Here is a 16,806-nt window from a genome sequence, read left to right as displayed (position 1 = left end):
TTTTAAACTTGTATGCATTTATTTTTCCCAGTCTTTGGAATTTGTTAAAGAATTCTACCCAGAAATCCAAAGAATGTCCTTTCTAATAAAAGAGAAAAGAGGTAAGAATTAGTGACAGGAGAATCAGAGGGTAAAATCTGTGTTAATAGTGACCATGCTGCTATGGAAAATTAAACCAGATATAACTATTTGAAAGGATATATACTTTGATTCTCTTCACTTTTCACTTTGTGTGTGAATGCCATGGAATTTCTGCCATGATTGATTAGAAATAAACAGCACAATGACAATATTTTGATGCTCAAGTGGCTAGAGACAAGTATTTTTAAAGAATTTATAAAGTCTGAACCCCTTCATGATGGAAGGTAAGGAATCCAGTGTTATTTACCAAAAATAAAGAAAACAGCAACTAATTTTTTTCCTTTACTTGTGTTTTGGGCTTCTTTTCAGGCAAAAGAACTCCCGTGGAAGATGGGACTTCTTGTCTGCTGTCCGGAATATGTTTCAAGGATTCTCAGTGAAACATGATTGTGCTGCTCTGGGTTGAAATGCTTGAGAGACATCCACATCTCTGATGGCAACTCCCATGTGACAGAAACCATGGTCTTGTCAGCAATGTTGACCGCATCTCATGCTGGGGCATCCAATACCACATTCGTAGTATATGAAAACACGTACAGGAATATGACGGTCCCGCCACCATTCCAGCATCCTAGCATTGGCCCGCTGCTCAGATACAGTTTTGAAACCATGACTCCCACTGGGATGAATTCCTTGGTGGTGAATAGCACAGCTGTATCCCCAACGCCGGCCGCTTTTGAGAGCCTCAACTTGCCTCTCCAGATCATCCTTTCTGCTGTGATGATATTTATTCTCTTTGTGTCTTTTCTGGGGAACTTGGTGGTCTGCCTCATGGTTTACCAAAAAGCTGCCATGCGATCTGCAATTAACATTCTCCTTGCCAGCCTGGCATTTGCAGACATGTTACTTGCAGTGCTGAACATGCCCTTTGCCTTGGTAACTATCATTACTACCAGATGGATTTTTGGGAAATTCTTTTGTAGGATGTCTGCTATGTTCTTTTGGATGTTTGTGATAGAAGGAGTAGCCATCCTGCTCATCATAAGTATTGATAGGTTCCTTATTATAGTGCAGAAACAGGATAAGCTGAATCCATATAGGGCTAAAGTTCTGATTGCAGTTTCTTGGGCGACTTCTTTTTGTATAGCTTTTCCTTTGGCTGTAGGAAACCCTGACTTGCAGATACCTTCCCGAGCCCCGCAGTGTGTATTTGGGTACACCACTAACCCGGGATACCAGGCTTATGTGATTTTGATTTCTCTCATTTCTTTCTTCATACCCTTCTTGGTGATACTGTACTCATTTATGGGGATACTCAACACGCTTCGGCACAATGCCCTGAGGATCCATAGCTACCCTGAGGGCATATGCCTCAGCCAGGCGAGCAAACTGGGTCTGATGAGTCTCCAAAGACCCTTCCAGATGAGTGTCGACATGGGCTTTAAAACGCGTGCCTTCACCACCATCCTGATTCTCTTTGCCGTCTTCATAGTTTGCTGGGCCCCGTTTACCACTTATAGCCTTGTGGCAACATTCAGTAAGCAGGTTTATTACCAGCACAACTTTTTTGAGATTAGCACCTGGCTGCTCTGGCTCTGCTACCTCAAGTCCGCGTTGAACCCACTGATCTACTACTGGAGGATTAAGAAGTTTCATGACGCCTGCTTGGACATGATGCCGAAGTCCTTCAAGTTTTTGCCGAAGCTCCCCGGTCATACTCGGCGCCGGATTCGCCCCAGTGCTGTCTATGTGTGTTCAGAACATCGGACAGTGGTGTGACTCTTGGAACTGCGTGTCATTTTGGTTGACGGTTGTGGTTGTTCTTTTTTTTAATTTTTTTTGAGTTTACATTTTTTAATTATTATTTACAGAGTATATAATGCAAAGCTATGTTTCCTGTCCAGCTAAAACAGGATGGTTATTTTTATGTACAGATCATTAGAGAAAGACAACTGTCTCCTTAAAAGAGTTTTAAGTTCTTATCCAGTTTTAGCACAGGCAGAGCTCCTCTTGCTGCGTTAAATGCTGGAGAGATATAACAGTGGGTAGGGCATTTGCCTTGCACATGGCTGACTTGCGTTCAATCCCTAGCACCCCAAGTGCTCCCCTAAGTCGTGCAGGAGTGACCCCTGAGTGCAGAGCCAGGAGTAAGCCCTGAGCACTACATATGTTGCCAGAAATATGAACAAAAACTGAAGTGATGGTTGTTCTTTGACTTTGCATTTTCTTTCACATGCCTTCTGTACTTCCTTGTTTTTCATGGGGTGTGTGAGTGTCTGTGTGTGCTTGAGCAGTGTAAAGGAAGAATGCCGGTCAACTGTAATTCTGTCATTAAGGATACACAATAGAAAAATTATTAACTCCAGGGTTCAAAAGAAATCATCCTATTGGGCGAGAAGATTTTTTTTTTCTCTTGATTGATTTTGTTTTTGTGGTAGGAATTAAGATTGTGCTTTACTGAGCCTGCAGTTACATAGAATTGTAGGTGTTTTGTATGCTGCTAAGATTTGCTTATTAGTTTAGTGCATCAAATTTCTTTTTTTCCTGGAAGATATTGCTGCTTTATGCCATCACATTGGAGCCAAAAAAAGAAAAAGAAAAAAACCTCACCACCCCGCATACATCTCAGATAAAAATGTAGTTTTGTTTTTAAAAAAGAACAACCCAAGGGAGTTAGTGACATTTTAAAGGTCATTAAGATTTACTTTGGTGCACTTTAAGGAACAATGTACAAACTAATTAAGTCATGTTTTTCAAGATTGTTTTTTACCTGACATGTTGTGCTTTAGGAAACATTGCATTATAATTCCTAAGAAGATAGTTTAAAAAATGTTTTATCTGCATGTACAGTTTTAAAGTAGAAACATAAAAATGTAGAATCTTGTCTAAGCACAATAGGAATTTCTTAGAGCAGTAGGGCCAGGGCAAGGAGACAGAACTCCCTTGGAAAAGTAAATGGGGTCAGTCAGTCCAGAGCTGGCGTTGGCTGTAGTGGTTCTTTCACTCAAGAATTTGCAGAGACCAGTACAAAGACAGTTGTTGCACTCATGTACTAGGTATTGTGCAGAGTTTTATTGAGTGAGGTAGTATTTCTTACTTTTTACAGATAAAGAAAGCACATCTCAGACAAAACTCCTCAAGGTTAGTGGTGGCACTGACCCTCAGATCTGTCTGCATTCAGAACCTGCGCTGCTCTGCCGAGCCACACGGCACACACTTCAGGCAGGTTGTGAAGTTTCATAGTCAACAGTGAACTCTTTGTAACCTTTCACACTTTAGACTAAGACTGCCTTTAAAAAAAAATAGCTCCCTTATTTTTGTTACAAAAATGTGAAGGTATTCAAAAAACAGTCTGGAAAAACAAAAAGACAAAGTCCCACTCCTTTTTCTAAGGACAAATCTTAGATGAAGAAGGCTAAAAAGAAACCAGGCAATTTTTATTTTTGGTTGACACTTGACTGAAAAGTTCAGAATAGCAGTACAGAGTTCTTTTGCCTTGCAGGTTTAAAGCTTTTCGGCCACTCAGCGGTGCCTCTGAATGTTCTGGGCAGAACTATCTTGTCGCTCCAGTGCTTGCCCAGAGCACAGCTGGCACTTGTGCATGTGAAGATCGGCTCCTATAGAGAAGCATAGAGCAAGTGTTAGTAGAGCAGGTCTGGAGAGTTTTGTTTTTGTCTTGCTGATGGTCTGTGTGTTGATCCCTGCCTCTCTCAGCCAGTGTATCCAGGACCTTTGTTGCAATTCTCTCTGAAACTCTGGCACACTTCATAAAGCAGCCAACAGGAATGGGATTTGGGCTAAGCAAGGCCTCAGGATCTGAAATTGTAGCCTCTTAGTTGTGTCCTGAGCTTTATCAATAGGTGAGTTAACGGTGAATGCCTTTTGGCATTTCACAACTTTTGGATTTTAGTGCTCTGTGAGCCAACAGCAAAGTGGGAGCCTGTTTCTTCACTGGAAAACTGGAGAGTTGGATTAAATAAAAATCCCAGGATTTACCCCAAATCTAAGACACTTCTTTCCATGTGAAAGTAAAGATTTTTAAAGAGTCCTGCTGACATCAGCATCACTCTTTGGTCTCCAGTATTATTTCCTTACATTTTTGTTCATCTGCTATTTCTAAAAATTCAGTGTCTGAGGAACACAAAACATTGTATCAGGAGTTAAGGCGTTGGGGGTTTGATGCCATCAAGAAAAACCTAAGTAATTGACATGGAACATGAGAAAGATTATTTCCACTGAAACAAGCCTTTGGAGACTAAAGCATATGACTCAACATTTGTTTCAGGATCATCTTCTGATGATAATCACCTACCTCTTTGGTTTTGAATTTCTATTTTTCACAGATAAAATTGTTTTGATCTACAGGGACCTTATAGAATTTAAACACTGTTGTAGATATAGCAGTACAGTGAAGTGTAGCATGCTTTCTAATTTCAGTATAAACTGGATTTCAAGCAGATATTAAATAAGGATATTTGTAAGTAGACTTTATTAAGGGAAGTCCGTTGATATGTATTCTTCTACATTGGCGCTAGGCCTTGAGCCATGTGGTTGGAGCTGAAACAGCTTTGTTTGCTTTGTCCTTCTTTATGTACTGTCTGGGGGGACCCTTTGTGCTGCCCGCGTGGTTGGCAGTGCATCACGTGATGAAAGCACCAGCGTGCCTGCTGACATTTGGTACTTGTGAAAGAAGACTATGAGGGGCCTTAGAGAATTCAGCAACACTGAACAGCAGTTCTCTTAACACTGGGTAATCTTGATCCGATGACAGTTTACAAATAATTTTGAACTTTTTTTTTTATCATGTACACATTTTAAAGCTTTTTTAAAAAAAAGTGCTATGTTGTAATGTGAAAACTTTAGGTGCAAAATCATATGCTGCCTATTTCCCTCTTTTAAGGGAAAAATACCACTATTATCACTGCTGATTGACATAATCAGAATTTTTTTTTTTATGTTTTCCTTTTTGGCTAGTAGAAGCATGGAAGAATTAGGGCAGTGTTTATGGGCAAAAGAAAGTTCAAAAGAAATCCCAAATAGTCTGGAGTAGTGATATTCAAACTCTGACAGGTATGAATGACTGAATATATTACCAGGGGTATTTCTTAATGCAGGTCCCTTGGGCTAGTAGTTCTGGAGTTGCACCCAGAAATGCAGTTCTTCATAGGATTGAGTATTCTGCCTGATTCTAATTTAAGAACATACTTTAAAGAAGTACTCCTCTATCCCTTTAAATATTAGCAGTTTCATACAAAAAATGTTGGTTTTATGTTTGAAGTCATCTCCTGGCACCTGGGTAGTCCACATCAAGAGGAAAATCTCCGTATCTTTGTGCCTCATTTGCTGCCATGTGTGTTAGTTCTGGATCTGGCCAGTGTTGGTTTTACATTCTTTCAGCTGACAAAATTCAGCTAATATACAGAGTCTCACAGCAGAACAATAAAGAGTGGTTTAATATTTGAAGGTCATGACTCTCAGGAGTATAATTACTCTGATACCTTCTCTACTCCTAGTGAGATAACTTTATTGTATGTAACTTTCTGAACAGTAAGAGGGGAATGTAAAGATTCAACCTATTCCTATTGCTCTGTTTATGCCAGTTATGTTCAATGAAAGCATGAAGAAAATAAAATAATTTTCTGTTACTCTGTGCATTTCTGTTGCTGACAAATTTAATTTTTCTTAAATTCTTCTTCTGTTTATGTGAAAATATTTATGCATATATCACAGGAAAAATTCACTTGCCTGACCTTGTATTCTGCCACAATTTTAAGGTAAAGGACTACCTACTTAAAATTTATTTTTATGACAGAACCGATAAACCGCCTTCATTGAAAACTTTTTATAACAATAAAACTGTCAGGGCACATGTTTGTTATTATAGGTAAATGGTAATACATCTCATAGATATGTGTTGGTACTAGTCCTTTGTTTGTAATGAAGATTAATTTATTTTACAATACAGTTCATCTGTACGGAGGAACAAGCCCTGGATTTTGGTTTGTAATAATCAAAAAATCAAAAGAGTGGTGACTTGTGTATAATATTACAACTAGGAAAAGTAATACTGGTTAAGAAAATGAATAAAGATTTAACATTTCCAAAACTGGAGTTTTTTTTTCTAAGGGGCTACTTATCTCAGAAATATTTGTCATGAGTAATACTTTCTCTTAAATTAAAAATCAAGTCCTGCTTTCTTTGGGTTCTTATTTTCAGCTGAGTTCTAAGAGCTGGTTCTTATTTTCAAATTAGTTCTTCAGAAGAGTCAGTGTGCTTATGAATATATATTGTAGCTTTAAAAGTTCTCATAGTAGTTAAAGTGCAAAACCTATTAGTACTAAGAAACAGTTAAGAAATTCTATCTAGAAGAGTCATGACAATGTTTCTGCTGAGTCATCTAAAATTGGATTACACTTGGCAAAGCAATGTCATTGTCGTCTCCAAATTTAATGAAGTGATTTTATATTGCTCTTCCATTTTAAAAATCTAATGCCTTTCTAAAATCCATTTTTAAATTCATAGGGAGTACAATTTATTTGTATCTGAAAGTTTCCATTTTGGGAACTGGAGCCATACTACAATGGGTAAGGATACTTGCCTTCTGCTTAGCCAACCTGGGTTCGATTCCCAACACCCTATATGGTTCCTTGAGTCCCACCAAGAGTGATCCCTGAGTGCAGAGCCAGGAGTATTCCCTGAGCACTGCCAGATATGACCCCCAAAATAACAAAAGCCTTGAGTTTTCAATTTTTGTTTTGACATTAAAGTTAATTGCATTTGACACTAACGGTAGAAGGTTCTTCCAAAGATTCTTATTAAGGAATTCACTGCAACTCATTATTTTCCTGGTGGATATGATTAAATTCAACAGATTCCTCTATTTTGCTAGCCTTTCAGGTATTCTGAAATAAAAATTCAATGACAAGCTTCTTTTGTAAATCAATCTTCTTATGTAAGTTAAAAATATATTTACCTATTGTCATCAAGTGAAAAGAGAACTAAAACCCTAAGTTCTAAATGGCAACTATATGTCTCAGTTTAAAGGTATGATAATAGTGATAATTATATTGATGAATACTATTTTGACCAGTTATTGTCAAAGCACTCTATTTAAATCCACAGCGTTTCCACATATATTCTATGAGTAAACTATTCCCAGGAGATAATTTAAATGACTTTCCAGGCAATTCTTAGATTCAGAAGGGGCCACCTTGCCCCTGTTATTCTCTGATAACAGAATTGAACCATTCAAAATATTTACTAAGTTTCTCATGGTATGGTTATTACTCCTTAAATCAAATAATAATAATAGGAGCAAAACTTACATGCAAAGCTCTGAATATTGATACAAAAATCTAGCCATATTTGTATTTGGCTGTCAGAAATGAGATCGCCTTATGGCCCCTTGGAGTTTGAGTCAACAGATCTAATATCACAAAATCTTCAAAGATCTTAATTGTGGCAGAAATATGGGGACACAAATATTCAAGCACCTAAATTGCTTGTGTTTCCTAACCCCTTTTAGAAAGGCCTACGTATAATCTGATACACAATTGAGGCTCAATTATGTACTAATTTGTCTGAAGCTTTGGTATTTATTTATAGTAACCAATGTTGGGGCACAGAATATAGAGACCATGAAGCTTGACACAGGTGAGTGGGACTTAAGATGTTGGAGGGACCAATGTAAGAATTCTATGTTCTTTTCTGGATGCACCTGCGCAAATCCTGTAAGAAATAAAAAGAAACTGGCCCAGGAGTTCAGATTCAACCCTCACAAATGGTTATTTGCCCCAGCCAGCTGCAATCTCTGCCCTCAATGTTGAGGTCCACTGTCATTAAGTAAATATTGTTAGTAAATGTTTGTTTTTAAACAATGACTGGAGAGGTGGGGAAAACTAGAATTTAGGTGTCAAGGAGAAATCAGCTGTTGGGGATCAAAATAATGTTGACATCTTCTAATATAAACTGACCTACAGGACTAATATATAAATGCAGTAACAACCTATCAATTCGGAATTTGCAATATTGATTTATTTGCAGTTACTCATTTTAATATGGTTGATTAGATAAATGATTGTATTGTTGGAGAGTATTTGATGACAAAAACAAACAGAGAAGCCCAGACTGTGAGATCGAATTAGGAGCATTATGAATGATCCTTGTGCCAGCTTCACTTGCTTCATCACCAGTTATCTTTCAACCTGACTTAGAATGTCAGTCATTTAAGGTGCCAGTTAATGCTAGAATATTAATTAATTGAAATATTAGTACACAACATTATTTATATTTTTGTTAATGAATTTTTTTTACCTAGCCGTCTTGCAAAAATACCACTATTAACGTTTTTAAAATACACATAGCCTTTTCAGCAGATGAAAGAACAGTTTTTTTTTGTTGTTGTTTGCTTGATTTTTTTAATATAGGGGTGTCTCTATTCTGATGGAAAATAAATTACAATAAAAATAATAACTGGCAGAATACATAATTCCTTCACAGTCACAGTCATGTGAGATCTAGACTACATTTCTTTTTTTTTTTTTGGAATTAATTAAAATTTTAATTAAATTTTTAAAAGATAATAAAAAGTAGGATTGATTAGAAAATTAGAAAATTATCAATGAATTTACAGATTCATTTAAGACGTTTATCTCTGTCACTTTTACATTTTATCAAAATCTGTTAAAAGTTATAGGTAAGTCCACAGTACCAGTGACATAGTAATTATATTGCTTCAAGTCACAAGTAATTTTTTTTTAATTTATTTATTTTTAATTAGAGAATCACCGTGAGGGTACAGTTACAGATTTATACACTTTTGTGCTTATACTTCCCTCATACAAAGTTTGGGAACCCATCCCTTCACCAGTCCCCATTCTCCACCACCCGTAAACCCAGTGTCCCTCCCACCCTCCCCAATCCCATCTCCCCCCCACCCCACCCTGCCACTGTGGCAAGGCATTCCCTTCTGTTTTCTCTCTCTAATTAGCTGTTGTGGTTTGCAATAAAGGTGTTGAGTGGCCGCTGTGCTCAGTCTCTAGCCCTCATTCAGCCCGCAACTCCCTTCCCCCACATGGCCTTGGACTACAATGTAGTTGGTAATCGCTTCTCTGAGTTGACCTTTCCCCGGAACGTGAGGCCAGCCTCGAAGCCATGGAGTCAACCTCCTGGTACTTATTTCTACAGTTCTTGGGTGTTAGTCTCCCACTCTGTTATTCTATATACCATAGATGAGTGCAATCTGAAAGAACAGTTTTAGAACAATGGATATGGGGAGAAAGGGACTCTTCTTCATTGTGGATGGAAATGCCAACTGGCTCAGCCCTTTTGGAAAACAATATAGGCATTCCTCAAAAAGCTAGAAATTGAACTTTCATACAACCCAGCAATACCACTTCTGGGAGTATACCCTGGGTGCCCAAAAACAGCAGAAATGCTCTCTGCACTTTTATGTTCATTGCAGCACTGTTCAAAATAGCTAGAATCTGGAAACAGCCTGACTGCCCGAGAACAGATGACTGATTAAAGAAGCTACGTTACATCTACACAAAGGAATACTATGCAGCTGTTAGGAAAAGTCAGGTTATGAAGTTTGCTTAGATATGAATGCATATGGAGAATATCATGGTGAATAAAATGAGTCAGAAGGAGAGGGACAGACATAGAGTGATTGGACTCATTTGTGGGATATATATTTAAAAAAAAAAACCAATATGAGATCAATACCCAGGGCCAGTAGAAACAAGGGCTGTAGGATTGGTCCACAGTTCCTAGCCTACCTCAAATGCTGAGGGCAAAGGTAGTTGGAATAGAGAAGGGACTACCATGACAAAGATACTTGGAAATGATCACTCTGGATAAGATCTGTGTGCTGAAAACAAGTAAAGGAACAAAGATGATAATCTCTCAGTAGTGTAATGCAAACCATAATGCCTCAAAGGTAAAAGACAGAGATAGAGAGAGTCAGATATAGAGAAAGAAGAAAATTGCCTGCCACTGAGACAGGCTGGCGTTAGAGTGGCAGGAGGCACTGGTGCTGGGAACTGTACACTGGTGGAGGGATGGGTGTTGGAACACTGTATGACTGAAACCCCACCATGATCAGCTTTGTAACTCTGTATCACACAGTGACTCAAAAACAAAAATCACTGTATCACTGTCATCCCATTGCTCATCAGTTTGCTCGAGCTGGCACCAGTAACATCTCTATTGTGAGACTTGTAACTGTTCTTGGCATATTGAATACGCCATGGGGAGCCACGGGCGAGATACTCTTAGTAGCTTGCTGGGCTCTCTGACAGGGGCGGAGGAATCAAACCCAGGTCGGCCGAGTGCAAGGCAAATGCCCTACCCACTGTGCTATTGCTCAGCCCACCTGAGTGCACAAGCCAGGAATAATCCCTGTGCATCGCCAGGTATGACCCAAAAAGCAAAAAAAAAAAAAAAAAAAGGGTTTGGAGAGGCCAGAGCAATAGAATGGCAAGCAGGGTGTCTGCCTCACATGCAGCCACCCCAGGCTTAATCCCTGATACCACAGATGGTCCCCGGATCCCGACCAAGAATGAAAGTTAGCCCTGAGCACTGCTGGGTGTGCCCCCCCAAAACAAAAATAAGTATTAAAAAAAAATTACCTACCCAAATCTCACAACAGATGGTTGTAGAATTGGAATTCGAGTTCAGTTCAAAAGTTTCCAAATCCAGAGTTCTTTTTACTCTAGCTGAATTTGGTGAGATATAGGATATTGCAAGGTTTGAGAAAACCAGTGATCAGGAGGATAGAGGTAGAGAAGTGAGCCTAGAAAGTACCTTAATTTAAGTAGTAGTTATATTAGTATAAAGTAGAATCAAATTTTTCATATTTTAAAGAAAATAAATTTGGTTCACTACCCAAGCTCAAGCACCCAAAAGCCATTGAGCTTATGGACAAAAGTCATATCGTTCTTGAACATGAAACCAGGAAGTGTTGTTAACCAGTGTGTGAACCAGTTGTTTGTTCTCTCTGTCTGGACTTAAATTTCTGAAAATTCCTAAATTTCTAAACTGGTCTACACACCCAAGCATTCTAGTGTAAGTTTGGGTGTCATTTTCTTCTAGATTTAGACCAAAAGAACCAGAAGTAGCCAGGTAATTTCTTTCTGCTCACACCTTTTCTTCAGAAATCATCTAATGAACAAGGTAATTAAAAATGACCCAGAAGATATCTTTCTTACATATTTTTCATCTTACAGGATGAAAAAATGGAGCTTTCTTGCACAACTTCTCCAAAGGTTATATTCAGCTTCCAAAGAAAACTATGATTAACTTAGATGGCAGAACATCACAATATCTCATATTAATGTGTTAAAGTTACTATTGCTAAGTAGCAAGTTCTATTTGAGCTATCTCTAGGGCAAGAACTTTGCATAAATATAAATGCAGAGAAAAAATGCACACTGAAGGAAAACAAATGCAGTCTAACAAAGATTGCCCACTGATGCCCACTGAAAGCTGAAACAAGACATAAACTAAGTTTAGATTTTCTAGCCCCATCTTTTCCCCGGAGGGTTTTTTCTCCCACTAGACACTAAGCTCCCTGGAGATCTTGGTGAGGAATCCCAGGGTACTGTGCTTATTTAGTATTTTCCAGCTCCTTTTAGGATGATTCACCGAGAACAGTATTTCCAAAAGTCTGGAAATGAATCGCTTCATGCTAAAAATCATATTGGACATATCCAAAGCATAGATGTCAAGAGGCAACGGCTGAGACCAGCAGCTTGTTCCACATCTGCCCACTGTAGAGACCTGCTTCCTGGTCTGGTAATAAAGTACTGTGGAGGTTTTCTGGCCTAAGCTAGGGAGGGGGATGAGTATACTGAATTTTTATTTGCTTGATCTAGCGGACCCTAAGAATGGTACATATAATTTTTTGACTCTGCAAATCATGCTTTTGATATGGTCCTCTATTCTTTCCTGCAAGTCTATCCGTGGCTACATCTGATCTTAAATTTGCTGGAATTCAGACTTCAAAAGTAGAAGAAGAGGGACTGGAGCAAGAGTACAGTGGGTAGGGCTTTTACCTGGCACACAGCTGACCAGGGTTCGATTCCCAGCATCCCTTATGATCCCCTGAGCACCGGCAGGAGTAATTCCTGAGTGTAAAGCCAGGAGTAACCCCTGCACATCGCCGGGTGTGACCCAAAAAGCAAGAAAAAAAAAAGACAAGTAGAGAGAGAATATGACACATGGTGTAGCCCCAGAGCAGTGAAAGGCAGATTAGTAATAGCAGGTAGAAGGTGTGTTTCTCTATTTTGTAAGTGAATGACAGTGAAGATATAGACAAAATGTTTGCAATAACCAGCTCCATCAGGAAAACTTGGGTGGGAAAGTTTTCTGTTGCTGGAATTAGACATCCATATGTTGAATGCCATTGGAATACTTGCAATAGAAATTCAGAGTTTAAATCACTTTCACCATAGTTTTGGCAGGACTGTGAACACATTATTTTTTTCAGCTGTTCTTCCTGATGGGAGCTATAAATAGCTTTGAGGAAGTATATAATTATCTCAAAGTAGAAGCTAAAGATAAAAGCTGCTCGAAATTTTAAAGGAACATTTAATAATTATTATTATGTAACATTTATTAAGTATGCTCACTGTGCTCATTGTCTTTGCCAAGAAGAAACTTGGACTAAAAAGTCAATCCCAAATGTGACTTGTATAAATAGACCAAAAGGTATAGTAACATGGTGCTAGAACAAAGGGTTGGTTGGTTTGGAAAAAGAAAAAGAAAGAAAATTTGGCGGGAGGAGACAGCTAAATCAGAACAGTATTGTCTGTACACGAAGAAAAGGAGCTTAAAACAAAGATGAATAGTCACATAATAGCAGGAAGCATAGTACATTATTGGGTAATACTGTGCCTTTGGCAGCAAGCTCAGAGCTTTACATTTAAAAGGAATTAGCTTAATCTGTTCAATGAAAAAATACAAAATAATTTAGGTGCTAAGTATTGATTCATTGTTATTGGGGCAAATTAAGTGTTCTAATGGCTCTAGTCATTAGATCCTGGGTTTTCTTGCTGACTGAAGTCTTAAAGAAGTTCACAACTAAATAATCATATTAATGGTAGTCACCATTTATTTGATGCCTACTAGATGATGAAAGAACTATATCTATAGAAATATATTATTTCGAGTACTTTGAAAATATCTAGGAGATCATTATCATGTGTCTTTCTAGTGTGAATGAGAAATTGTTGAAGCACAGTATACACATTTATTTAGGAGATCTATCAACACCAGTGTTCTAATGCAATAGTGCCCAAGATGCGCTTGAGTTGTGTGCTAAGCTGCCTGGTGTCCGGAGCTTTTAGATACATGCAAAAAATCAGGTAGCTCACACTCAGGTCCACTTTATACAAATATCTTTGGTCAGTGTATTTCAGCTGAGTACAAAGTTTGTCAAGCGGTGATTTGTGCAGTGTGAACCTGGAGCAGTCTGTGGAAGGCTGTTTTTGGTTCTGCTGATTCTGGGAGGTATTGCTCTCTGCATGCCTAGATATATCTGGGCAAAGCTAGAGCTGCCTCAGCTGTGATTCTTTACCATTTCACAAGTTTCTTTTAGTTACCCAGACTCAAAGGGCTCCAAAATAGGGGTTTTTTTTGGTCTATTTTTTATATCCTTCAAGATGCCTTGTGATTAACTGAATTTTAATAGGTCATCAGACTCATCTAGTGAAGATACAGGAAACCAAACCTCTAAACCTGTACCTATGTGAACACTGATTGTTTTTGTTTGTTTACATAGCATCATCTGTTCAATTATTTGCCTCTACTTTTTATTTCTATGATGTTATTTTTCCCTTGATGATAAAAATTTATCTTCAGAATTTGATTGTTTCACTCAAACCTAGCTTAAATTTCCTGATTCAGCTTGTTGCTTCTGGTCCTACCTCCAGTTTATACTCAACTTTTCAATGGTCAGTTCAACAGTGACTTTGGTGATCTGGCTGATTTACTCATTTCAACTTGGTATAATCTACTTTTTCCTTCTCGGAGAGCCCAGCAATCTACTGAGAGTATCCCATCTGCATGGCAGAGCCTGGCAAGCTAACCGTGGTAGTCGATATGCCAAAAGCAGTAACAAGTCTAACAATGGAGACGTTATTGGTGCCTGCTCGAGCAAATCAAAGAGCCATGGGATGACAGTGGTACAGTGATAGTCTACTTTTAGCATTATTACACTCCTCAGCATTGATGATTTGCAGAATGTTACACCACAAGATATAGCATGACTCTTCTTATGGCCTGCATGAATTTCTTATTTTCAAATAAAGAACACAGGAAATGAACCAAAGATCCTAAATAAACATTGATTCTTATATCCTTGACAAACTTTAGCGTATAGAGCAGAGTCTAAGCAGGCCAGGGCCAATAGAAGACCTTGAGGTCTAAACAATCTATAAACAGTGTGTTTGGGTACTTTTTTGAGAATATATTCAGACAAGGTAACAACTTACTAGTTTATGAGCAAAGTTCAAATCTGACATTTGGATAATGTGAGATTTTGAAGTGAAAAAATAACTGTTGAGTCGCAAGTGCAGAGCAAGGTTAAATAAAAGAAGATGGGATATCACGGAACTTTGATGAATGAGTTTACAGCAATGATAACACTGTGAGGAGACTTCATCAAGCAAATGGTGTTTGAGACCCCAGGACTCTTCTCAGTAGAGATAGAAATTGACCTGAGGTCATGTAGAGATTCAGGTTGTGTTTGCTCAGCTTGTGGACCAGAGAGAAAATATAGGACAGTCTTTGCTGACTTACACATCAAAGACCAGGGAAAGTTTCAAAAGGGCAGACATGAGACAAGAGTGATGTGTAAGCATGGAAGGGCAGGTGTTGATCCAGAAGTTGAAAGTGCAGACATGAAAGTTAGGAAATGATTCTGCATTTGTTGGTTGTTGCTGATGTCTGTTTGTTAAATTTCCACCCCTCAGAGGGATTTTTTTTTAATGTTAAAAAGATGTAAAAAACTTAGAACCATCATTTTGTATTCCTGAATGATTTCTTACAGTCTATGAGGATTATGTGAAGTATAAGAAAAGGAAAGAAGGCAAAACAAATTGTGAGACAAAGCATCACAAAGGACAGGGTATAGGGAAAAGAAAAAAACACTGACAAAAAGATCAAGAGGATAAAGCCAGGAGACTTGAGTGGAGTGCTAAAGACTGAAGATAAACAGCACAGGGTGGGGCAGCATAACTTCATTTTGCTCAGATCCCAACAGGAGGCTAAAAGATTAAAAAAAGAAATTTACAAATCCATACATTATTACATATCTGTGCATACCCATTTATACTGACATACCAGAATCTACAATACTGTTAATTACACTTTTCATGCAGACATTATTCTGATAATAGTGTCCCAAGGGTCCCTACAAGAAAACTCTTTCCCAAGTAAGTTAATTGAGTTAACAAGTTCCAATGACTGACCATTTGTTGTTCCCTTACAATGTTTCCTTTACACCATATATATGATATATAGTTTTAAAAAATTTATTGTTGATGTAGTGATACCTATACACATAAAGATGAGTAAAGGAAAACTCCTGAAAGTTAAAAACAAGAATGTAAATCACTAATAAGTTGACGATTTTTTTTCTGGGCACTGGATGGGTAGTACAGCAGGAAGGGCATTTACCTTGCGGTCAGTTGACCCAGGTTCAACCCCCAGTATCCCATATAGTCCCTCAACCACAGTCAAGAGTTATCTCTGAGTGCAGAGCCAGGAGTAAGCCCTGAGGATTGGAGGTAAAACAAACCTGTCAGTGCTTAACTTGTTCCATTTATGGTGGTGAGAACTAATAAACATAAGGATAAGCATGTACTCTTTATTTTACCATTCTTTCAGCATTTGTTGCTATAAAACCAAGAATAGTTTTCTTCAATCCTCTCAATTATCACCAGTATAATTTTAAAATAAATATTTTTCATTAAGGATGAATTATAAAAAATGAATAACATTTTTTATTATGTTGCTGATATTATCTTTTATAACAATATCTAAATCCACTATGTTTAAGCCTTCATTATTATCAAGAAGCTGTGAATTGATATATGGAAAACAAGGGGAACTATAGTTTTGCCTTAATTACGCAGATAAATGTCTTCAATGAAAGGTATTGGAATTTTTAAAAAAGGATTATCTCTCTTTTCATTATAAAATAAAATACATATAAAATGGGCTGGAGCGATAGCACAGCGGTTGAGCGTTCACCTTTCACTCGGCTGACCCGAGTTCGATTCATTCGCCCCTCTCGGAGAGCCCAGCAAGCTATACCAAGAGTATCGAGCCCTCGAGGCAGAGCCTGGCAAGCTACCCGTACGTACTGGATATGCAAAAAACAGTAACAATAAGTCTCACAATGAGAGACGTTACTGGTATCCACTCGAACAAATCGATGAGCAATGGGATGACAGTGACATATAAAATATAAAATATCTGAAAAATGTTATAAAACACAAAATTCAGTGCCAGAGATATAGTGTGGGGGGATGGTTTTTGACTTGCATGTGTCCAAGCCCACTTTGATTTTTAATATCATGCATTGTTTTCTGAGCACCACCAGGAATCATCCCTGAGCAGAGTCACATTTAAGCCCTGAGCACCACTGGGTGTGACTCTAATCTTCCCTGCCAATAATTAAAAAAAATGTCAAGAAAACTAAAAACTACACCTACTCCC

At 38.1% G+C, this 16,806-nt stretch overlaps 1 protein-coding gene across 5 annotated transcripts in view; it reads left to right on the top strand.

Moving 5' to 3' along the window:
- GPR63 (G protein-coupled receptor 63) overlaps positions 1 to 16,806 on the top strand; it is a 173,704-nt gene that overhangs the window by 69,906 nt on the left and 86,992 nt on the right. For 4 of the 5 annotated variants that reach the window (XM_055135909.1, XM_055135908.1, XM_055135910.1 and 1 more), the window contains one exon: positions 451 to 5,733. The exons of the other annotated variant lie outside the window; for it this stretch is intronic. In XM_055135909.1, coding sequence (XP_054991884.1) covers positions 601 to 1,860 — 1,260 coding nt within the window. In that variant the 5' untranslated portion in view covers positions 451 to 600 and the 3' untranslated portion in view covers positions 1,861 to 5,733. Of the gene's footprint in view, positions 1 to 450; positions 5,734 to 16,806 lie in introns of those variants that run through there. 5 annotated transcript variants of the gene reach the window in all.

The sequence above is a fragment of the Sorex araneus genome, chromosome 4, assembly GCF_027595985.1.
Source record: "Sorex araneus isolate mSorAra2 chromosome 4, mSorAra2.pri, whole genome shotgun sequence".
NCBI classification, from domain to species: Eukaryota; Metazoa; Chordata; class Mammalia; order Eulipotyphla; family Soricidae; genus Sorex; species Sorex araneus.
Note: the sequence above shows the minus strand (reverse complement) of the source record. Positions and strands in the feature narration are given on the sequence as shown.